Raw genomic sequence first — 25,956 nt, 5'->3', positions numbered from 1 at the left:
TAATTTTATAATAATCATAGTAGCTGCACGAATTTCGCTTCTGAAAAAAAGAGCTGAAAAAAAAACATTCGAACATTAAATACAGTGTTAATCATCAAGTTCATCATATTAAAGTCTATTTGACCACCAGTCAATCTCAAAATTCTTGCACAAGGTTGAAAGTTATACTCATTTAAAATCGTAAAAATTTTAAATTAATAAAATAGCAATAAAAAAAATATACATAGATAAAGGATAAGGATTATGCAAGAAAATAGTTATTGAAATCAAATTGAGAAAATTCAGTAATGGCATAAAAAGTTAATTCTTTAAAAAGTTTAACTAGGGAAGCATGAAATTTTTTGCTGTCTAAGTTTCGGATATTGAGTGGAAGTTATATATATAACCAAATAATGAAGTTCCTTCCTAGTCAGTAATTTTGATTTGAAACAAATTTAACAGATTTTTATTGCATTCTTAAATTCAAATCGGTTGATCCATGCGCCCGAAAACATGAACGAAAAATTGTATCCATACATATATACGCACACACATACACACACACGTCCATTTTTTCTGAGGTATGACAAATATTCAGAAACCTTAAAAACGTGAAGAAATGTAAAAATTATCAATTTCGATTTTTGGACGAATACAATAACTTACCCTGCGGGAAGTTAAAAATATGAAAAAACCTTAATGAAAAATACCTGCAAGTTTAGAGATGTAGTGTTATATTGAAAAAGAAGTAACACAATGTGCTATAGACTTTGGCAAAATGAGAAACCACAGGAAACTGCAAGCCGGAGTATCAAGTAGAAGTTCGGCTAGTAAAAAGTGAACCGTAAACAAAGAAGAAAAAAAGGTAAAAATAATAATTCTAATAACATATCATCATCATCTCTAACCAGCATCACGATTAATGGAACCCTATATCTTTACACCTTTTTCTAAATCAGTCTAATACCTATCCCTCCTCTCTTGTGTCCCCCCAGTGTCACGTACTGGTGGGGGCCGCAGCCGCCGCCGAGCGTGGGTGCTCCTCTCATCTCTCGGTCACTTCAGTTCAAGTTTAACGTTAGGCCGGTAAGGTTGCCGTCGTGAATAAATGGGGAAAACCTAATTTGTGTTAAAACTAAAAATAATTGATTGGTGAAGATATATTGATTGGTTTGAATTGAGGGTTTTTGGATTTGTGGACGTTTGAGAGTGTTCGTTTTTTGTTGGACAGAGTGGTGGTAAAGGACATGTGGATGATTATTTAGATGACAGGTAATTGTTAAAAAATATTGAATTATATATATATATATATATGTATATATACCATAAAAATAATAATAAATTCTAGAGAGTCAATTACTTGTTTTGCAAACAGTGCGGCCTACAGAACTCTTTCAATATAAACAATGTAATTCTTAAGTATAACACACAATTGCGACTTTTTATAAGTTTTTGTTAGAAGAGTTATGAGTTTTATTATTTGTTGTTATAACTATTGGGACAGGTATTAGCACTTTGAGGATATATTAATATTGCAAAATTGTAACACAAACATTTTGTACAGCGCATTAAAAATGCCATCTCCACTCACATGGGTAGGGTACAATTTGATCTAATGTTTTATAACTCAAAATTTTGTGAGAAAAGCTATCAATGTTAGTAATTATAACAATAATAGGTACTTTAATGTATGACAAATTCACAAAACAAGACAATAGTGTAGTGTATATTGTGTCCTTTGGAGCTCTTGAAATTTGTCATATGTCAGTATTGTTTGCATACATTTAGATATGTATTCATCTTGATAAAATCTATATAACTCAAAACTTTGTTAAAAAACCTATCAGTTTTATTATCCGTAGTTATAGTAGATACTTAAACGTTAATATATCCAAATTGCAAGCTTGTAGAACAATCGGTGCATTTTGTAGAGCTAATTAAAATGGCTTTTTAAATTTTGTGCTATATTCATCCATTGGCGTTGAGCACAATTTGATAAAATCTCTTATACCACAAAATTTAGCAAGAACCTACCAGTTCTAATATTTGTTACTATAACAAACATTTTGAGGTAAGACTCACTCAAATTGCAGGGTTTAGTACAAACTTTTTATACTGTAAAGCTCATCCAGAACATCATCACAGAATAGCCTGATATCCACTTATAAATTGTGATTGAATCTCTTGTGACCCCATCAATTTTAGTATTTGCTATCATCATAGTCACTTTGAAAAACCATATATTCAATAGTCAATTTTGTAGTATAAACGATGTGACCATACCAGGATAAGATCTATTTCTATCTTGTAAGAAGTAATCAATTGCAATGCAATTGTAATTTTTTTATGCAAAAACCTTTTTTTTCTCCACGATCTTCTCTTCCAAGTTATTTTATAACGAGGTCGTCCACGGTCACAATCTGTGACAGTAGAATAGAAGAAGAATGTACAACTAGGTTGATGCTGATGATGTTACATGCATATTTGAATCATATTCCACAAAAAATATTGCAGGATAAAAAACATCAGATGATAATTATGGATGTTGATTAACCCCAAATCTGGTTCTAGATTTAATTCAGGAGTTGTGCATAAAATTCAGTTGCCTTCTACTAACCTCATCCTGATATTTGTTGCTCAATTTGGATTTTTTATACAGATCATTCCAGTTTGAAATTTTTTAGCCTAGAATAAAACAAGTGTTCCGAATTGTATTTTTTAGAACGGGTCAATTCCAAAAAACCGGTAATGTCTGTGTGAAATCATGACCATAAAAAAAGCAAACAAGTAAAACAAACGACTAAAAGTAGATGGAACGAATAGCAAAAGTAGAATATCGGAGCAAAGATCGGTATTTGTAAATATTAAATCAAGGAAGGTTTAACACTTTTCCTTTATCTATACACTACTAGTTTTTTACGTAAATTCCGCATTCAGAATAATATTTGGAGCACATTTGTTTCCGATGCGTGATACTGTACATAGTCGAGTACAATGGAAAAGCGCTGGACCATATTATTTTAAATTCCATGGACATGGAATTATTCACACACATACATAGACAAACACACACAAATTTGAAAAAATACATTAAAACATATACTGTTAGTGTAATAATATAAAAGTGTCGTTATCATGAACAGTAAACTGTATACACAAAAATTGATGAGAATAGTATAACTCAAAATTTTGAGAAAAGTCGCTTGAATTTTATTACTTGTTTCTGTAACAGACAAATTGAAGAATGGTATCAGAATAACCCGATTCTTCTTTTTAACAAATTAAATAATAATTTTAATTATGTATGGAACACAATTAGCAAAAAAAACTTTATAAATCAACCTTCTCTTCAGAAAATTATTCAATTTTAGAATTTGCAGTTATGGGAAATACTTTGAAGATTGCATTGTCCGAATTTCAATATTGTAATACAAGCGATGCGTCCTGTACAGCTCCTGGAAATTAATTATCTGGAACATATTTCATCCATTAAATACACGGTCAATATTTTGATAAAATCTTTATAATTAAAAACCTATAAGTTTGACTATTAGTGGTTTTAAACTACTCTTTGAGAAATGGTATATTTAATTTTCAAGCTGTTAGTACAAATGAGAATTCCTACAATGCTCTTTGGAAAATCCTACTCATACTGTGTTGATTTATTTGTACCAAAACAATAAAGAAAATCTATATATCGCATTGCTTCACAACTATTTTGAAAATTGGGTGTTTTCATATAAAAGTGTCTATTATAACGAAAAATAATTAAATTTACAAGTCTTTTATTAAAACTTTGAGTTATATAAGAATTTTCAAAACTATGCACATGGTTATGCTACACGTGCAATGGATTTTGTTAAAAAATCAGTATGTTGATGGACATAAGTATGCTTTCAATAAGCTCAGCAGGACGCACTACTTGTATAGGTGTAAAATTTCTAAAATTGGATTTTCCTGAAAATTGATATAATCAAATATGGGTTTTCTCATAAATTCTGCTTCTATCCTGAAATATTTCTTGTACGGAGCCTTTTGCCAAGCGATTATATTTCTTACACCTTAATGTGCAAAAAATTGTATTTCCATAACAATATTCTCGCAATAATGTTAATAATTTATTATGAATAATGCGAACATCTATTTTTCTCGCGCAAAGCAAAAGCTTTCACAATTAATTATCGATGCACAACGGTGGCGCGACCTTGTTGTTGTTTTAGAAATTTGTTGTTTTCATCGTTGTGGAAAATTGATTCGATTATAAATTAAATGTAATCTAGTTTAAATAAAATAGATTATTGGATATTATTACAACTATTTATGGGAATTTTATCCGTCGAAGAAAAGACGTGACTGCTTTGACCTAAAACAAAACTGCGACGAAAAAACTCAATTTTTGCTATTTTTTGTTCATTTTGTTCATTATATCATTTTAAAGAAAAATTTATTCAATTTTAACCGACGGGCAAATAAAACTCAATATTCTTAGACAAAATTACGTTATTGAAGTTTTACATTGGCAAAATAAGCAATTTAAATGGTTTATTGCTTTTGTCCATACTCTATGTTTAAGGGCTAATAAAATTTGTATGTAATTTTTTAAATAATTTTAATCACTCCATTTTTTACCAAATTTTATCTGGATTTTATTTCTCTACTACCTAAATTAGTCGCTTGTGAAAATAGTGAGACCACCTTCTGACTCAATTAGTTACATTTGAAAACCTGAAAAATGGCGCAAAACAATTTCATTGCCCAAATAGTGAGACTTTCAGTTACAAATTTGGCAGCAACAATAGATACTTTTTTAATCAAATTTCATATCAAGACACTAACTGGAAACATGTATTTCTGTCGTTAAAAAACTTACATTAATAATGAAAAAAAGGTTTCCCGTTCAGAATAAAAATTTAAACTACTTAATGAGCTCAAGAAAATATTTTTTATCATCAATCAGCAATAATTTACAAAAACAATTGCGTGCCAGTAATTGGGTCATAAAATATAAATAATTGTTTCGCTAATTTAATTATTGCTCTTATGCAAAAAACTGGGTTAAATAATACAAAACAAGTGCACAATATTAAAGCAAATATAATTACAAAAAACTGAATTAATAACATCTACCTAAATTAAATCGTGTTTACATCATAGTGCAAAATATGGCTGATATACTTTTTCAAAGAGCTTTACAGGATGTACTGTTTTTACTATGATTTTGTAATTTGAACATCTTATTCCTTAAATATTCTATTATGATAATAAAAAATAAAATCATAAGGGTTTCGACAAAAGTTAGAGTTATAAATTTTTTATCAGTGGTAAAAAAGTGGTATGGGTTGATTTACCATTGACAAATTGGAATGCAATTCTACTGACAAGCAAAATGCAATAAGAGTACAAAATTATTCATATGTATATATATATATATATATATATATATATATATATTATAATTTTAGAAATCGCGTTCTAAAGCTCACTTTACGATGAGAATATTTTTATTTTATTTATGTTTCCATTCAAGTCAAATATATAATTATATTGCGTGTACCATTGAAAGTGATCGCGTTATGTGAAATTATTTAAAAAATTTTAAACATAAACAAAACGATTATAACATCATAACACGCTAGAAAATATTATAACAATAATTAATTATAGTAATTAAAGGCGAATACTTAATAATAAATTCAACCATGGATAATAATAATAATAAGAATATAAGACCAAACTTGATTTCTTATGATCTCTAAGACTCTATTGACGGACTCTACTAAATTTCAAATTGTGAATGAATCTGGTAAAATCTTTCATTCTAAGAACACACTGGAGATCAGAGACACGGATACAAAATACAAAACACACAGTAAAGTTCATATTAGTATTCAATTTTTACGGATCGTATGGACAAGTATAAAAGTCAATAGAATTAGTCCTTATAATATAGTTATTATTTCTATTATTTTAGATTGCATGTCAGTAGATTTGTTTTCGAATATTGGTCAGAGATTTAAAAGAATTTTACTCTCTACGAATTAGAGATAATAATAATAAATGGTAGTCAGCCCGAAGGCAAGTCCATGGTGTGAGAGCTCTTTGTGGTCGTCCATTCCCATTGCCACTATTACCCGTGTAAGTCGTCAATCGTCTGCATTCTTCTTCTTCCCATTCCTTTCAGTCCTTTTATTTTACCCTCGACGACGTCGTGCTGGAGGCACTCTTTTTGCAGAAGGTGTCCGATCCAGTTTTTTTTTTTCTTTCAGGATTGTGCTGAGTAAAGTCCTTTCTTCTCCCATTCTTCTCAGGACATCTTCATTTGTTATTTTGTCTATGCACTTTATCTTCTCCATGCACCTCCAGCACCACAATTCAAAGCTTTCCAGGTAGTTCTTGTCGGCCTTTCTTAGAGTCCATTTCTCCGATCTGTACAGAGCTATGATCCATACATAGATACACTTTATTAGTTTCTTCAGCAAGTCAAGACTCAGTAGCTTTCTTCTTTGTGAATCAGAGATATGGACCCTAAGTATAAGTCAGTAGAGCTCATTATAAATTAGTTGCTTAATCCATTATATCAGTTTGCTCGTCAGTATAGTCTCATTCTTCCTCTAATTTAATTAATTAGAATTATACCTTTTATTAAGTGAATTTGTAAAAATAAACTAAATAAAAAATTTTAGGCACACGACGAAATGTACTTCTTAGAATAATATTAAGATTTTCAATAATTTTTGTGTTGAGTTAGATCACGCACAATAATAACTCAATTTTCAAAAATTCCAAAATATATTTTTCAATTTTTATCAAATTTGCAAAAGATCAATAAAAGAGAGTTTGCCTTAGGACAAAACTAGTTTCTTTGCCCTTGGTCGCGGGCCCTCTGTCTATTTTTGGAATAGAAATGCAGATAAGAAATTATAACAGCGCGTTACTACTCCGACCGCAAACTATCTCGGAGAAGAAATAAGTAAAGTAGCTCAGAATGGACACAAGAAAGTCAAGTTTTTGCGAGGAAAGTCGACTCGAGGACAGGTTTTTATCGAAAACATCATAATATCGAAATAGATCCATGACTAAGCCTGCAGCACTAATTCAAGTGCAGAATAATCAATTTCAGATTTTAAAAAAAGTTTATTATATCTATTGTCGTTTTTGAACCATTCGATTCAATTAAATATGTATAAGATATCTAATTATACCTATAAGATACTCCAAAATTGCAATTGAAGTAGACAAATGATTAGATGCAATTGTTCCTAATATTGTACATTTAAACCATATGATTAATGCATGAAAGAATTTTGAACAAAATCAAAATAGCTGCAAAAATTCTGTCTTTGCAATGTTTATGCCCTACAACAGCTCAGTTTATTCTAAAAGTTAAGTTATTGGAATGATCTTAGGTACAGTAATCGTAAAGTGCTAGAATTCACATTTGTACACTTATTAATTAAATCACATATAACATTTAAACTATTCGATTCATCTGAATGATGAGGTCTAATGTGTTCACGGTTGAACAAGATTTTGTAACATCAGAAGTCTCTGCAACAATTCAATCTCCTCTAAAGACGTGAAATTTGATTAGAAACTTCATTAAGAAAAAATTACTCAGGACGCACCGTTTGTACCAAGTTATTGAATTTAGAATATGTCATTTTTCAGAATATTCATTATAAAAACAAAATTTTATAAATATTTTAAATTATGAAAGGTTATATACAACCATACTTGAATACAACTTGTAATTAATGTTATAAGTGAGTATCTTTATCAACGATGATCTTTGGTAGACTATATTCAAAAAACTAATTTTTGCTTGCGAGAGATTTAAATCTAATTAAACATTTTTGTATAGATAATATCTTCGTCTTATTTTATCTTATTTATTTTTCCATAAAATCTTGGTATTTTAGTGATGTAAAATAACTGTAATATCTTCAGTCGACCTTTTTGTACGCCGCCGATAGGAATTTATACGTAAAACGGGAAACAGAATTTGAAACGCTGGAAGATGAAGATTTAACGACTCTTCTTCATTTTCTTCGTGAAAAGACTTATTGTTTAATTTTATGTTATTTATATAAAATCGAATTTATCAACAGCACTTGTATATATATATATATATAAAAAAAAAAAATATATATATATATATATATATATATATATATATATATATATATATATATATATAATATATATATATATATATATATATAAATGTATATATATATCAGCGTTTAAAAAACTAATAAAAAATCAAGGTAAAATTTTATATCCATACTTTTTATAGTTTTCTCAGTGCCGACAGTTTAATTGTTTCTTATTTTTAACGCCAAAGTTTCGTAACACAAATAAGTTGCTTCTTTGACTCTAAAATGTATGAGCTTCACAGGATGCCTTAGACTCTAAGGCCTAGATCTTTATTATTCCTTATTATTAATTATTACTTTCCTAAAAAATTTGTAAAACAGTGGTGCTAGCGGGGCTAGAATAAAACTACTAACCCAGAGAACGTGACTAAACAACATGCATTTGTTGTTTGTTTGTTAGTAATTATATATTTTATTAACATATTTAAATGAATTCATTGCCATTCGACTGACTTTCCACGTTTAATGTTTTTGCTTTAATTTCAAAAGCACCTTTCTAATCATAATCATAATATTAATAATCACTATCACTTTTCTACAAGTGCGTTTGCGCAAATAATTACACGATTATGAATATTTAAAAAAAGTTCTATAGTAGTATGTCATTAAAATAATCTAATGACTTTGTTCAAACAATAGTAATTAATGCAATAAGAATAGACACTATGAAAGATAACATATCTCAATTACAAAGCTGTAATACAAATGGTGCATCCTGAAAAGATCTTGGAAAATATTAATCAATCAGAGTCAATTTACACTACTTTTGCAGATAAAATCCTACCCAATTTAAAAAGTTGTTAAAACCTACCAAACTAATTTTAGCATTTGCTATCGCAATAAATAGTATTGGAGAAGGATATGTTAAAATAAAAAATTGCAAAGTAATTCAAAAATAAATCTTCACGTGCATGAGATTTGTACGCCAAAATTCTTGTTACTCAATCATCAATGTTAGGTACTTTCTATTAAAAATTGGCCAAATTCATTTTCTAAACCAAATCATGTACAACTGGTTGTCTTTCATCATGGACCTGTCTTCATGTGTGACTGACCGCAGAGCTCGTCGGCTTTTACTTTTATTTTATATAAAGCAATTTCCTACAAAATTAACAAACATAATCAGCAAACAATAGACAATTGCCTTCATGTCGGTGGCGATTTTCCTTATCCAATTGTATAATAATTCCAATGTAACAATACTGGTATTGTTTCTGATGCAAAGACAATGCAGTTGACACAATCTAATTCGATAAGATTTATGGTTACAGATTAAGATAGATTGGTCGGAATTAAGATAGAATCATGAATAAAAAAATTGCTCATCTTTGCTATTCTGAAGACAAGTACGGAACCTTGAGTCTGGTTCTTCTCCCATCTTGAGAGGACGTCGGAGACCTTTCACCTTGAGTCCAAGAGACCTCCACCACTTTTATAGTTTTGCGATCCGATACGATGCGATTTGGAAATTGAAGAAAAATGATAACAGCTCTCTTCAAAATAGCATATAACTCAATTTATTTCAAAATACTTCTCGGTTCTAGTACTTTTTCTAATAGAAGATATTTTGCGGTATACCATATTCAAATTACAAGGCTGTAGTACATACTGTGCGTCCTGTAAACAGTGTAAATATTTGTTAATTATTGTTTACTCACGCTTAGTATGGAAATCAATTTCATGAAATATTTAATAACTGAAAATTTTGTTAGAAAACTTATCCTTTTTAGTATTTGTTTTCATACAGATTTTTGAAAGATAATGTATTCTAATTACAAGTGCAAACGGTGCATCACGATCAATGTAAGATATATACATATATATATATATATATATATATATATATATATATATATATATATATATAAACAGTTAATATGATTTACATTCCGCAAATTGGGTTATTAACGCTCAACTATGCGTTCTGGTTAAAAACGCATCAGGAGCAGCAATCTTTTTTTGAATAAAAGTATTTAAATCGTAAAACCGTTGTGAATAAATTATGTATATATATATATATATATATATATATATGCATACCGACCATGCATACCTATAACTAATTGTAAGTATTATCAGTTATAAATTTTCAGTAATTGTATAATGCAGAAGAATGAAGAAGACATTCCATATATCCGAAACATAAAAATAATCATAAACGAGAAACTAAATAAAGAATTTTAGTTCAGAATTATAAAATCATGAAAAATATATAGACGAACATATGCTAAATATTAAAATATTTTTCATAGTTCTCAAATGTTAAACTCAAAGTTCAAATTTAATTTTTTTCTTCAAATTTTAAAATATTTCACTAAATCATTTATTAATTATTTCTGGTATTTCATGATTATAAGATTGGATTACTTTTGATATATTTTAATAATTCTTTAATTTTGATTATTTTTTTATAATTATTGATTACTATTCATATTTTTTATAATTCTCAATAATTTATCATGATATTCATTAATATTAGAACTTCTAATAAATTATTAATCATATAAGATTTCAGGGCTCCATAATTCTGGAAAATTTTCAATCTCTGGAAAATATTAGAATTAATAAGATATATAAATATTTGTGGTTAACACAAATATTTTGCACTTTGGAATTCGCCACAAACTTCTTTGTCAACATTCTTCCAATCGTCTTCGTCCTTTTTTCCAACATGACCAAAGAAAAGAAATAAATCAATTGCGTTGAAAAATGTCACCAGGGAATAAAACAAAATGTGCATCATAAAGATTCCATATATAAAATTTCAAGACTACTCACTGGGTACAATAATTATTGTGTTATTCATATTATTTTTTGGTCTTTAGACTTGGAATTGTTTTACCCCTTCGGTGGTGTGCAAAAAATCAATGTACGCCACTGTATAATGTTTTAGTTGTTTTATTATAATATTATACAATGATATTTGACAATAGCTTCGGTCAACGAACCGAGAACCTCCAAGGCGGCCGCGGGTTCCAGAGAAATACACAAACGCGATCTTTCTCGTACAGGAACGGGACACGGGAATAGTGCGGGCGCCGACGAGAAAAATAAATTTAACTAGTGGGGCGCATGGCATCGTGCCTTAAGGCAAATTGCTGGAACTTCCGGAACAAAAATTATTATTTTTTAAAAAACGAATAATATATTTGAAAAAATTTTGTTTCGAAAAAAATAGATTTTTGAGAAACTATAAAATTGACAAAAAATTGCTTGAAAAAAAAATGTTTTCTTTATTTTGACATATTTTGGATATTCTGAACTTTTTTTCAAAGCAATTTTGACTTTAGCAAACTGCTTTAACTGCATAGAGACGAACTGTTAAAGCGCGTAAGCGCCGCGTTGCCGTCTAACTGATAAACATTAGTACGGAACCCATATGAATATATATACTTAACAAAACAAAATATATACTTATGATTTGATATGAATATGTCTAATGATCATTTTTGACTGCCAAATGTCATTTTTTTTACATTTTTCATTGCATCTCTGAAACCGCTAGACTTGCCTTTATGAAAATTTGACCAATTCTTCATTTTGTCAATACAAGTAACATTCTTTTGAAATATTAAAATCCGACGCTCCGTTCTCTTAAAAACTGAGTTACCAATTTTGGCACTTTTTGCCTGGCATCTTCGGAATGGCTAGACCTGCCTCCGCCAAAAATTAATCAGCACGTCTCCTTATCAATACGAATCGAATGTTTTTTGAATTATTCAAATCGGTTGATCGGTGTTCCCGGAATCGTCGACGAAAATTTGTATCCGCACACACACACGCACACACATACACACACACATACATCTATTTTTTCTAAGGTATGTCAAAATATTCAGAAACTTTTGAAACGTAAAGATATATAAAAATTTTCATTTTCGATTTTTTTGCGATTACTATAACTTGCCCTACATGAAATTAATAATTACATAAAAAAACCTAATTGAATCATAACTAATATCAAAGATTACTTATCTTTTTCACGAATCATATATAGAACTAATTTTTATATGTTTCTTATAATTATTATATGTAAAATAATCAATTCAAATGACTCTATAGGACGCACTTTTTTAATTTTAATATATTATATTTCAAACTGTCTATGATGACAAATACTAAAATTCGGAAGGTTCTTAAAACACTTTTTGATTTGTAAAAGATTTTATCAAACCATGTTTCATGCGTAAGTGAGATTATGAATCTTTGGGTAATTTACCAATTTTGCTCTCGGATGATTGATATTTTGAGAAAGCTCTGCAGGATGCACAATTAATCTTTCAATCTTGTAATTTAGATATATTATTCCCTAGACAACAAGATATATTATTATAACAACGAATGCTATAATTGACAAGTTTTCTCAAAAAAATTTGAGCTATAAGAAGTTTTGATCCATCTCAGGGGGCGTCCATTAATCACGTGAGCGATTTTTTAATGATTTTTGAACCAAGGGGGGGATACATGGTGATATTCAAAATTACTCTCCCTCCCCCACTAAACATCACGTGCATTTTTAATTACGTGATAAAACTGTAAAATTTTTGAATTTCTTCTGAAAATGTTTGATTTAAAAAAATCAGTTAAAAAATAATGCGCGTGATATCTTACTATACCCCTCCCTCCCCCACGTGATATCTCGTGATTTTTTGTCAAACCCCTCCTCCCCCTAAAAACATCACGTGATTAATGGACGCCCTCTCATATGTGCTCTGTACTAAATAGTTCTACATGGTTTTGTAATAAAAAGCTCTATACCGTTTTCTTATGAAACTTTGTACTTTGAGTACATTCGTTACATCTCAAAGTGTCTATTATAATTTCCTGAATTACAACACTTGAATAGTAAAAGATTTTATATAATTATTTTTAGAGTAAATAAATTACTTTCAGATTTTTTAGAAGAGAACTCTACTGGAGGCACAGTATATTCTACAAATTTGGCAATTGAATATATTATTCCATGAAATATTTATTACAACATCTAATCAATAAGTTTTCTAACAACTTTGTGAAATATAAAAGGTTTCAACCAATAGTGTTTTTTGTATGAGTAATAATCAATTGATCAAACGATTCAAATTATTCATATTTATAAAAAGCTCTGCAGGTCGTACCGTTTGTACTACAACTTTGTAATTCAGATATGTAATTCTTCAAGTGTCTATTATTGCCATAAACACTAAAATAGATAGATTTCCTCACTAATTCGTATTTTATGTCTTAAACAAGATTTTAATTGTAATAATATTGATACTGTTAGATTGTGATTTTACTAACAAAACGCTATTTCGTAACAAAACAAAATATATAGGCATTTGAGTAAGCATATAATGTAATGATTATTTGAACATTTACGCAAACTATAAATATATATTATGATAAATAGCAAAGTAAATATAGGTATATGATAAATAACAAAGTAAGGGACCGATTCTGCCGCATAACAGAAAAATGTTAGGGCAAGGCCATGTTAAAAAAAACGGTCTTAGATAAAAGGGTGTTTCTGACACTGCTTCATGACATACGAGTGACTTTGCAGTTTATGTATAAAACACCTGAATGCACAGCAAATACATGACGTTTTGACAGCATTCAGTATGATTCAGAAGTTAGAGCGTAACATGGCCTTGCCATAACACTTCTCTGTTATGCGGCATAATCAGTCCCTAAATATACATACATTTTTAAATATATGATATCCTCCCTCAATCCTTTATTGTTTAGAACAAATTACTGTTTATGACTATTTTTCCTTCGTATCACGAATAATAAAACATATTAATTGTATATTAATCAACATAATTATAAATCACATTGAAAGATGTTTAGTGAGTATTTTGACCCCCCTGGTTTCTGTCTATCTCGACCATAAAACGTGCACGCATAGCCGTATCGTTCCTTCTTACGCATATGAATGTTTCTTTGAACTTTCTCGCTCTCTTCTCTTTCTTGAGACAAACGACTTGGAACAACAGACGGACAGACGGACGGACGGACGGGTAATATATGCACACGTGCATATGTAATTATTGTATGAATGCGATACATGACTGTTTACATAGGACAGGGCTTGGAAAGTGACGCAGGAAGATGTTAGCTGGATGTTTTGGTCCAGGTCCAGGACCCATCGTTTGTATTACGACTTTGTAATGAAAAATACTAAAATTGTAGACCGGTCTAATATAATTCTTATATATAAAAGATTTCATCGAAATGTGCACTTGATTGGATTTTGCATGCAGGCATATTTTGCATATGTTCGAAGAGCTCTACTGGATGCTCCGTTTGCGTTACTATTATACTTTGTAATTTATATATGTGCAAGTTTATGTCACAATTACTAAAATTGATAAGTTTGCTAACAGTATTTTGAATTATGAAGGATTACATCAATTTGGGACCGTGTTTAAATATGGGCAAACGATAGTTTACGATGAGTGCAACAGTACTATAACATTGTAATTCGGATATATTATCCTTCAAGTACTATTTTATGACATTAAGTTAACATTTTAACAATAAAATATTGTAACTCATTGTGTTTCATAGACGATTGCTTCCATGAAGCTTTAGACGTACTTCTTGCACCAGAAGATTGTAATTCGAATACGCCATTTTTCAAAATGTCTATTTTGAAACTTAAAATGGTGATCAAACAACTATTTTGAGTTATAAGTGATTTTTTTTAAAAAAACATTCAATAACTGTATTTTAACATTAATGAAGTGTTCAAATATCTCTCTTTAGGGTTATCATTTCCGAAAACAAATGGTCAAACTGAAAGGTTTCCTCCCAAAATCATTTCTGACAACAAATGGTCCAACTGAAAGGTTTCCTCCCAAAATCTTGAATTTCAAAGTATTGTACCTAATTTTGGTTCTTGTATAAGTTAAGTCAAATAGCTTTTCAGAACCCCATGAGAACTCTGTAATTCAGATGTAATTTTCTATAGTTCTATAGTTATAAAATTCAGAGTTATGATTTTTTTAACTAATAAATAATTAATAACTAAATAAATAATTATCACATTTTCTGTGTGACTGTGCCCTATCAGTTTTCAATTTCTATTTAAGAAACCCTACAGAATGCACTGTTTGTTATTCTTGAAAATATCAAGTTATCAGATTACAAATCGATATCATACACCACTAGTTCAGTTCTAGAACAATGCACACGCTTTATAGTCTCCTCCTGCCTGACCCGAGGACGTCTCACAATAACATACATTATTTTTGTTTTCTTTATAATTTTCTTCTGCTGCTCCTCCTCCTGCTTCATTATTACACATTCTACATTGTATATAGGTTCACATGAAGAAGTAGAATTATCATCTTATTCATTGTCTTCAGAACAGTTTCCCTTTTTTAAAGAGGAAAGTTTTTCCCACAAAATTAAAAACGATAATAAACATTGGAATGACATTAATTTATTGCTATTGAAGAATTGTTTTCATTCGAAAGGGAAAAATGATATAAATATACATATGTGAATAATACGAACACAATATACTCGTTTTTGCACTAAAAGGTATTCACAAATGATTCCACACTAAGGTTCTTCTCATCACCAGTATACATTAATCAATGCAATTGTATAAAATTATGATCTAATGAACTACACCTTGTAAATTAGATATATCATTTCTTAAAATGTCGTCTATAACAAAAATTACTTTGATTTACAAATTCTTCGCTCTTATATGTCATTTTCTGGGAGCTCTACAGGTTGCATCATCTGCATTACAATATCAAATTTCGAATATATTATTTATCAAATTGTCTATCATTAAAACAAAAACCAAAAGTGAAAGATGTTCAATTCATCAAATTTTGAGTTATAAAAGATTGTACTAAACCCGCGCTCGTGATTCATACTGTGCTATGAACCGCACATCTGCATCATTCGTTTCTGAGGAGCTCTTCAGAACGCACTGTTTCTACTAAAAGTGTAATATAAATGTATATCACGATAATCATTGGGTGAAATGTTAGATGATTGATATTTTAAAATAGCTGTACAGAACGCATAGTTCGCTCTATAATTTGATATCTCTCAAGGTGCATGTTATAAACTTAGAGTTTAAAATTTATTATTAACTTTATAGCAATAAAAAAAATTATCCAATTGTGTTCTATAGACAATTTCATTTTAAAAATTGACTATTAAATGATTCATCTTTTTGAAGAGCTTTACAGGACGAACTCTTGTAACATAATACATTTTATAAAGTGTATAAACTTTAATCAAATGCTGCATTTGACATGTATAGAAAATTAATTAAACATTAGAGTAAACGAGCTCCACAAAACGTGGCGTAAAATTGGCTCTGTTGTATCTTTGAAGTGTCTGAATATTCAAATTAATAATTCTAATTACGTAGTCCTTGTCATTTGCCTTGGGGCACTCCGTGCCTTACACTAGCAGCTCTTCACTCGTGTTCCATGCGAGTATAATAAGCGTTTTGTCTGAACTCTTTGCCATTGTCTAAATGCGTGCTCGGTCGTTTCGTGTTTCGTTTTATTTGATTTTTTATCCACGGATCCTTTTTCTCTTCTTTTAATCTTCTCTCGGCCTCTTCGGCCTCCTCGGCCTCCTCAGTTCCTTTGTTGTGTTCCACCGTGGCGTAGTTAATACGTTCGAGACTCAAACGAGCACGTTTAGCATACAAAAGGAGCCAATGCCTTTTTCTTTTTTGTTTTTATTATTTTCTTTATGGCGAAACTAATCGAGGAGAGAAATCAAAAAAGACGCGAAAGAAAAGAAAAATAACGCGTACAAAGCCATGGAGGAGAAGGAGGAGAAGGCAATAAGAAGAGGTAGGAGCAAAGGAGATGTGAGATGTCTGCACACCGATGAAGACATCTTATATTTATAAGAAAAAAGTTATTAATTTTAGTATTTGTTGTTTCAATAAACACTTTGAGGATCGATATAGCCGAAATACAAAGCAGTAGTAGGAGTGATACGCTTCTTGTAGAGCTCTTTGATTATGTCAAATATACGAGGCATATTTCACCTAAAGACTAACGTTCAAAAATTCAAATTCAAAAGGTTGCAAGAAAACCTTTTAATTCGGAATTTGTTGCCCAAGTAGATACTTTGGGAAACAACATACTCAAAATACAAGGTTTTATTACAAAAGGTCCAAAGGTCCGTGAAGCTCCTTGAACAAATGTCATAAAGTATAGTTTAAACACAAAGGCGAGTTTAATAAAATTTATTGAGTTCCAAAGTTTTATGAGAAAACTTCTTGATTTTTTTGAAGAATAATATTTCTGAATTGCGAAATTGTAGAACTAATAATTTTACAACCATTGGAATGGTTTAAAAGTTGTAAGAATTATAATGAATCAATGTTATGTATGAATAAATGCTCAGCAATGAATTCAAGCAATCGACTATTGCTGAGGAATTCAAATTCAATTATCTATTTTCATCTATTTTAAGTAAACAGAGTTCCTATAGAATGTTATACTAGTGGCGGAATTAGCTCATGAGTAGCGTTCCCGACTCACGTGCCGGAGGTCAAATCCCCGGCAAAATATAAAAATACTGTTAAAAAAAATAATTTGAAATAAAGTTAAAAATATTTTGAAATGATGTAAAAAGTAGTTTGAAATAGAATTAAAAATAGTTAAGAATTAAAGATTCGAGAATAAAAATTAAATTGAATAGAAGTAATGGTGACGTAAGAAGATAGAAGATTCAATGATAGATAATAAAGAGAAGAATGAAGTTACGTTGAAAGAGTACATAGAATAGCATAGAATATAAAATAGAAAGAAGAATAGGATTTATATAATGAAAATAATATGAACATGAAGATAGTATTGAATTCTAAATATGTTGTAGGTGGCTAAATGCTCGAGTAAGCCAGGCCAATAAAAAAAAATAAAATAAAAAAAAATATAAATAAATAAAAATACACAATAACCTCATTGAAATAACCTCATCGAGAAGCAAATTGTAAGTACTTTATCGCAAATTGTAAGTACTATTAAAAAATATGAATAATTTAATTTTATACTAATCTCTGTTATTACACCATAATCAGAGTATAATTTATATTCAATTCTTAATAAACTTGTAAAAAAATCAAATTGCATCAAACAAATTGATCAAGTTTGAAATTTGCAGCAATAAGCAAATGCATGAATAAATCGACGATTTCATAAAGACTGTCTCGATGCCGCTTTCGTACCGAACCTGGTGTGAAATAGTCTTTATCGCCGGTTGTGGGCGAAGGGCAAAAGACCTTATAAACCAGCCGGACTGGATAGCACCAACACAAAAGTATTAAAACACAAAAACACAAAAGTTTGCACCGCACACACACAGGAACACCATTCGTTCATTGTAATAAACTCCAACGCGACAGAGCGGGTCCCAGGAGGTCCGAGGGGGCCCCCTTGGAGCGAAGATTCAATCGTCTACTCGTCTCTCGTCTTTTTTCACCTAAGCAATAAATAATAGAGTTAACGACAATGTCTGTCTGTCAGAGTCGAAGAGGTCGTAAATTAAAAGCGATTTTGTCGTCGCAACAAAGATTCGAAGAAGATAAGATTCTGCAAGTGCGATAATCTAAAATAACTCATACTTTTTATTTCAAAGTCGTCAGTTTTATTATTTGCTGTTGTGATAGACACCTTGAAGAATAATATAAGTGAATTTCAAAGTTGTAGTTGCCTTTAAACTCAAAATGTTATGAGAAAACCATTCGATTTTATCACACGTCCTTGTTTCAGACAGCTTAGAAATGATATATCCAAATTGCAAATTAGCGTCCTGTAGAGCTCTTTCAAAATACCAATGATTCGGGACTCACATTTACAATGCAATTAGATGAAATAATTTATAATTCAAAGTATTATAGCACCTTAAGGAACAATAGAATGTAATTTCAAGATCTTCTTCCAAACGGTGCCTTCTGCAGCGCTCCTTGGACGCTTTCAACAAAATACTTGTACGTCAAATACGCAACTGAAAGTGCATTTATTTTTCATATTAATAAACAGTTCGATGAGTATGAATAATGTTTAAGTGTGTTCAAACGTGTTCAAAATTAAATGATCTATAAATTTAAACGAACAACAAAAGATCCTACAGTAACTCGGCATGCCTACAATATGCATTAGAAGTTAACGTTTAGCAACAAGAAATTTAAACACCTACGTATAAAATTTAATGTTTGCATTCTCGTATATTATAGTCGTCTCGTGATGCAACATTGTCTGTCTGTTTGTCGGTCTGTCGGTCTATTCCTCTGGTATGTCTCTAGGCGCAGTTTCCTGGTTATAAAATTTCCTGGACATAATATTACTTATGCCTTTTCTGTTGCATATGTTTACGACGACGTAATAAAATGTGGACAGTACTAAACAATAAACAAAGAGAGACTCGGTGAAGGAATTCGACGGAAAGTCACGATTCAGAGGTAATCAACCTTTAGCCGTCTATGCAGAATAGAACTAGACGCCCCCATAGGAGCCTTCGCCTGAGGTTTAATTCAATTGTTAAAAGTCTAAAAAAATTTAACTTAACTAGATTTTGTTTTAGTACCCCATAGCACGTTATTAGCACTTCGAGATGACGTTTCATATGGTAATAAAAAAATTAAAGACTTTGTACAAATGTACTATTAATAACATACGAATTCTAAAAGTTGTCTGCGGTATAAATTCTTTTCAAGCTGTGCATGGAGCATTGTCGCATGCAACTTTGTAATGTGGACATATTCTTTCTTTAAGTGTCTTTCTTTAAATTGATAATTTTTCCATAAATATTTTGAGTTATTAAAGTTCCTGTGAAATGGTGTTCCATGTGTAAGTGTCGATATTAACGACAATTTATAGATTGACTCTCAGATATTTGATAATTTGGAAGAGTTCTGCAGAACGCACCGTTTTTACTACGATCTTTTTATTTAGTGGTATTATTATTCCTTAAAGTAACATAATGATAGCAAATACTTAAGTTAATAAGTCTTTTAACAGCACTGTGTTATAAAAGATTTTATCTGGCTGTGTTCAGTGTAAAGAGTGCATATAATTTTACAGAAGTTCGCGACCAAGTTTAAAGCCAACCATGTGTTGCGAATTACTGAATTCAATCAACTCGACTTTTTTGTGATGGACCGCAATTTTTTTCGATAAAGGATGCCAAGGATCAGCAATTTGAAGATACTTTTACTATTTTTAACAACATTCGCAGTATGGAGCAGTCAAGCCGAGGAAATAAAGGTTAATAATTAAACACAAATAACCTTTATAATAATTTTGTTACCATAAAAATTTTTTCCAATTAGTCTTTGGCAAACTTCAATATAACCATCCCCAAATTTGGCGACCGTTTACGTCCAAGACGACGAGAAGCGATTTCTTTAACGCCAGATGACGCAGGAGAACCTACCGCAGTTGCAGAGGTTGTCGAAGAATTTCCAGCAGCATCCCAGAATGTAGCAACTGCTTCACCACATCGTCTGGAAATGAGCACGGAGTTTTTTGTTATACCCAGGTAGATAATTCATGAATGAACAAAGACAGGACGGTATTTTTATAACTATTTTTTCAGGAGTAGTAGTATGCGCCCAATCGAACCAAGTGTCTTAGTTGTCGCGAAACGACCAAATTTATCAAACAAGTCATTTGGCGGAAATTCCACGATACCTATACCTGGGAATGGATCTACAACAAATAAACGGACAAGAGGAGCCCTTAGACCAGAACCATGGGCAGTCCCTCTTTTGGTCACCGCTGCCTTAGCCATGACCTTAATGGCAGCGTTTGAGGTGCCATATTCAATATATTTCCATATATTTTATATTATATGTCATAAGCTTCATCACATTATATGTCATTTTTCCTAGGTGTTTGTCCTGTGCAAGGCTTGGAGAACAGCACCGAGTCGCAGACACCTCTTCCTTGGTCAGATGCTGCTCCTTGGTCTGTTCTGTTGTAGTGGACTAGGAGCTTTGCTGGCGGCAGTTCCTACGCCGTTAACATGTGCTGCTATTCGTTTCGGGGCAGGAGTTTCTTGTGCTTTGGTTTTTGCGGCTTTGCTGGTTAAATGCGTCTTCTTGATTAGTTTGAACGCAGGAGTCTATTTACCCGCACCTTATCAAGGGTTGTTGCTTATGTTTGCTGTCCTAATACAGGTAACAAATAATAAGTACTATTTAGTGTTGGCCTTGATACTTGATACTTGATATTTTTTTGTTTTAGATTGCGATAGGAACCCAATGGCTCATCACGACACCACCGCAGGTATGTGAATGCAAAATTTTGTCAAATGTCTGTTAGATACTGGATAAATAATATTCAAGCCAAAGAATATAAAATTGATTATTAGTTTAATTTGCTAAATCTCAAATTGCTAAGAGCATTTTTGTATCACAGGTGGAAGTATTTCCTCAACTGACTCCAATATCCCAAGGTCGGAGCAGGAGTATCACATCTAGTGATACATCTGGTTCGATATCCTTAACCGCACCTTATACCTTGTGTAGGACACCATTTTCCGATCTCCTAGCATCCCTGGTGTACGTCGTCTTCCTTATCATCTTCGTTTCGGTACTGGCTGTCAAATCTAGAGGTATCCGCGATAACTACCGGGAAGCATCATATATTGGTGAGTGAAACATGCAAAAGAAACGATAAACCAGAAATTAAATTTCAAGTGTTGTTTCAATTATTTCTAGGTGTTGCTATAGGTTGCGTGGTGCCAATCTGGCTATCCTGGTCCCTGGGTGGCGCAGCAGTAGCCAGTGATCGACACAGGGATGGATGTCTGGGTTTTGGTCTAGTGGCCACAGCATTTTCTGTTTTTATCGTCATGTATGCACCTAAAGGTCGCCAACTTGCAGCTTTGGGTCGAGACGAAGGCAGTGCCATGGTGGATCATGGTATGCATGCGTATAGCACCACTAGTAGGACAACTGCGTCCGGTTATGCGCCCAGCTTCTTTCATTTTAAACCTTTGGAGTACGGACCAGGAATGTGTGCTGCTGATGCAGTGGTCGCGTCCAAGGCGCAACATCATGGTGAGAAATAGTACTAGAAGTTGTCAAAAAATTAGGTTCTAATTTATGTGTTTGTTTGTAAATATAAATGTTGTAACGGGCACAAATGTTGTAACATACAAAGCACTGGAAATGTCATCCTGCGCTTTTTCAGCTTTTTGCGCACATTGGCCATAAATCATGATTTACTCATGATGATAAGTGAAGCAATTAGTCTGATGAAAAGTATCGGAAATATAAGATGTCATTTCTCTTGAGAAACTCTTTTGTTTGTTTTATGCCAAAGAATTTTATGAAGCGATGGCATATGAAAGTAAATCTCTATAATACTCTCCATATTAAATTCAAGATAATTTACTATTAAAATTCAGTTGATCTCAGTAATATTTCTTTAATTTGCGATACTTTTTGACCAGACCTCACAGCCACAATTCTATCATACTTGAATCGAAAAACAGTCATTTCATTTACGTTAACATCCAATTGGTCCAAGGTGTGTCCCCTCTTGTGTAAATATAAGAGACATTTTCAGAGCTCGTGGGCGCGCCATTGTCGCCTTATCCTCCGAGTTACAAGAGAGTGTATCGACCGATGTTCCAGCCGAATCAGCAGCGTCTGATTCATCAGCAACCGTTTAATCATCAGCTACATTATGCAGCACAGTTTTGCTATTTGCCAAGATATCCAGGTCTGGAGAAAACAATATTTGAAGTAGAGTTAGTTCTTTGTAGATTTCTGGCCGATGATAATTGACTCTTCTGTATATTCATGCACAGTGATATTTTTTTGGATTTTTTGAGTAGGTTATTAATTGATGAAAAATTATAGTAAAATCCAAAGAGATTCTCAGTGTAATGGAACCATTATTTACTTTTTCAGATACTCAAAATCTTCATTTATTTCTAAGTATTGGATTAATGTCTAACAGTTGTTACATTTACTCGTTTTAGCTTCTTTGTTTTACTATTTATAAATTAAAAACAAGATGTCTGAAAAATAAATTTATATTTTGATCCAAAATACCATGAATAAACACTACACAATTTTTAGAAACAATGTTTTGGCAGAATACAGCTTCTATATACATATCTGAAATATGTTTCTTCAAAATTGGATCCTCTTTGGCTGCTCTGTGATGTTCAAACAATGTTTTTTAGTTAGATCCAAGAAATATTAATTGTAATAAATTTATTGCTTTGAGACATCTTGTTCAAAGGCATGTTAGTTCAACTAAGGCTTGGTAATGCATGTTGTACTTTTTTTTATCAAAGGGCAGAGTATGTAGGTTTGCTTTGAAATGTATTACTCTATATACTATAAATGTATATATATATATATATATATATATATATATATATATATATATATATATATAAAGCAGCATGATTATTTTTGGTTAACAAATAAAACATTATAATCATCAATGCACAGCGATAAATTCATTTGACAATATCCATTCAAACGCTCTTCTTTAAATTAAACCACATTACAAAGCAACCACTAAATTTGTCTCAATAAATTTGTAAATATCAAAACTTCATTGTCAACTTATGAATATTTCAGCAAAGCATTGACCATAGTAATCTATAATACCTACTTTTAATTGTGCTCTAATACTTAAGTATTAACTTTATTTAGGTCTCTTCATGCGTCCAGATGATAGCAATGTTTATACATCCTTGGAACAAACATTAAGCAGTAATCCTAATGTGTACTTTCAAAGGGGATCAACAGGTCTCCACCCGGGGATGATGTACTGATAATAAAATCTAGTTTAGAGAGAATAAACATTTTAGTTTAAGGATAGCAAGTATATTTATACTAAGTCGTATGAATGGGAGATGAGGTGATTGATTGAGGTATAGAGAGAGCGAAATAGAGAACGAATTATACGAAAATATATATGAAATTGCTTTAACTATTTGATAAATAAAATGGTTGCTTTTTGCTGCAAGACATTTGTATAAACTTACCATATAAACTGCGCGTACAGATATTCTTGGCCGTGTCTTTAAAATGGTAACTGTCACTTGATTACATTCCACCTGTTTATGCAAATATAAATTTGCACGTTCTTTGGTGTCTAGTTTGTAGATTCGAATATTTAAATGTGTCATCCAAACACTTGCAATTTAGTCTCATTATAAAATCAATTATATATATACACTGTGTATTTATAAGTATTTAAAAACTAAATTTATAATTGTTTCTGAACAACAATCGTTAACATGTTTGTCAAAATGTATTTTTGTCCGCATCTGGTAACCCTTCAGGATATTCAGAATCGGGTAACACTTACACTTCCGTCTTCAACACAAATTCTGGACGAAAACACAGTACGATAAATAATAACAATTGTTTAGTTAAAAAAAACTGAAAAAGTTATAATTATTAATAATAAACGTGTTGGATAAGCGTTTTAGAAGTGAAAAAATGCTCTTAACCATAGATAATTCAATAAAAGTTACTATTACTGGTTTTATGGAAATTTGCGCAAAATAGATTTCGTAAGTTGTCAAAAGTGCATCAAATAAATTTTGAGTAATGCTTAACACACACGCGCACAGTTATATATATATATATATATATATATATATATACTAACGCACACATATATTTATATTTATTTATGTTATGTTAATCCTATTTTGTCCTATTTACATAACCTATTTAAATATTATGTATTGACATACATGTTTACTATAAAGTGTTCAGTAACAAACATCATGTAAATTTAAAAATAGATAAAAATAAAGAAAATTTTATGGGTGTCACAGAAAATGTCACTTGACGCAAGATTTATATCAATTTAAATGAAAATAGTTGTCTCAAAACAAAAAGTGCAATTATAACACAATGAATGGTATTCAGACAAGGTACGTTGGATTTTAATTATAATTAAATTATAATTAAAATTTCAATTATATGTGTGTGCGTGTGTTCATGTATGTATTTTGTAACATTAAGTGTATCTAGTCTCGATACATTTATAAATGTGATTAGTGATTGCGTTTATATTTTTGAAAGTATAACTAATGTATTATTGAATTTGTTAAGCTCTCTTATAATATAATAAACTTGTTTGAATTTAAATATTAAAAATGGTAGTTATGTCTCTAAAAAATTCTAGTGTGTGTTTAATAATTGAGGAATTATCGAGACCAGGTATTCTTACTATATATACTTATTATGATGTGTATGTATGCATATATTAATATTTAATCTTAAACGTGATATTTTTAATAATTTTTAGTTTATATTAAAACAAAATCTCTTGTATGATAAAAGAATATAAGTACTTGTATAACCACATATATTAAACATTAAAAGCTTCTGCAAGTGTTCATTAAGTATAGTCTACAACATCATATAATAGACGAAGTAGTTATGATTTATATGTTATTCGCAAAGCTTTTGCTTGAGGTATAAAAACAATTGAAATTAAGAATTTGATTGAAAATCTGTATAAAAGAGTATAACTATTTTATATATTTCCAATTGGTCTCACATTGAACATTTATGTTTAAATTCTTTAGGTTGATATATCTATTTAATTCTTACAGTTTTATAATCTATTTTTTTTAGGTTTATATGATTTGTCGTCTTAGGAAGGATTGGTTCACTTTTTAATAGATTGACGTTTACAATAAATCATAACATACACACACACATATATATATATATATATATATTATATGTATATGTATGATTGTATATATTATTTGGGTTTAGATTTTAACGAGTATTATATATTTTGATTTATACTTAATAACAAACATAACAAAATTTTTTAAATATCTT

General features: G+C 30.7%; 1 protein-coding gene across 1 annotated transcript; it reads left to right on the top strand.

Moving 5' to 3' along the window:
* The first annotated feature begins 1,075 nt into the window (after positions 1 to 1,075).
* Positions 1,076 to 24,140, top strand: LOC113363315. Its single transcript, XM_026605809.1, has 9 exons — positions 1,076 to 1,251; positions 20,195 to 20,377; positions 20,443 to 20,651; positions 20,709 to 20,925; positions 21,004 to 21,291; positions 21,359 to 21,404; positions 21,621 to 21,764; positions 21,835 to 22,176; positions 23,794 to 24,140. The coding sequence occupies exons 2-9, from the start codon at positions 20,294 to 20,296 to the stop codon at positions 23,913 to 23,915; spliced, it is 1,452 nt and encodes a 483-aa protein (XP_026461594.1). The 5' UTR covers positions 1,076 to 1,251; positions 20,195 to 20,293; the 3' UTR covers positions 23,916 to 24,140.
* Positions 24,141 to 25,956: the final 1,816 nt, after the last annotated feature.

The sequence above is a fragment of the Ctenocephalides felis genome, unplaced genomic scaffold, assembly GCF_003426905.1.
Source record: "Ctenocephalides felis isolate EL2017-DRISC unplaced genomic scaffold, ASM342690v1 CF-g0.4_SCAFFOLD_00845, whole genome shotgun sequence".
Lineage (NCBI taxonomy): Eukaryota > Metazoa > Arthropoda > Insecta > Siphonaptera > Pulicidae > Ctenocephalides > Ctenocephalides felis.
Note: the sequence above shows the minus strand (reverse complement) of the source record. Positions and strands in the feature narration are given on the sequence as shown.

What these genes read in the sequence shown, in the direction of transcription:
- LOC113363315 (XM_026605809.1), top strand. Translation starts at nt 20,294, where the DNA reads ATGCCAAGGATCAGCAATTTGAAGATACTTTTACTATTTTTAACAACA. An exon ending in CACGACACCACCGCAGGTAT is followed by an intron (nt 21,405 to 21,620) that starts GTGAATGCAAAA and finishes CGATATCCTTAA; the next exon opens with CCGCACCTTATACCTTGTGT. An exon ending in GTCCAAGGCGCAACATCATG is followed by an intron (nt 22,177 to 23,793) that starts GTGAGAAATAGT and finishes AACTTTATTTAG; the next exon opens with GTCTCTTCATGCGTCCAGAT.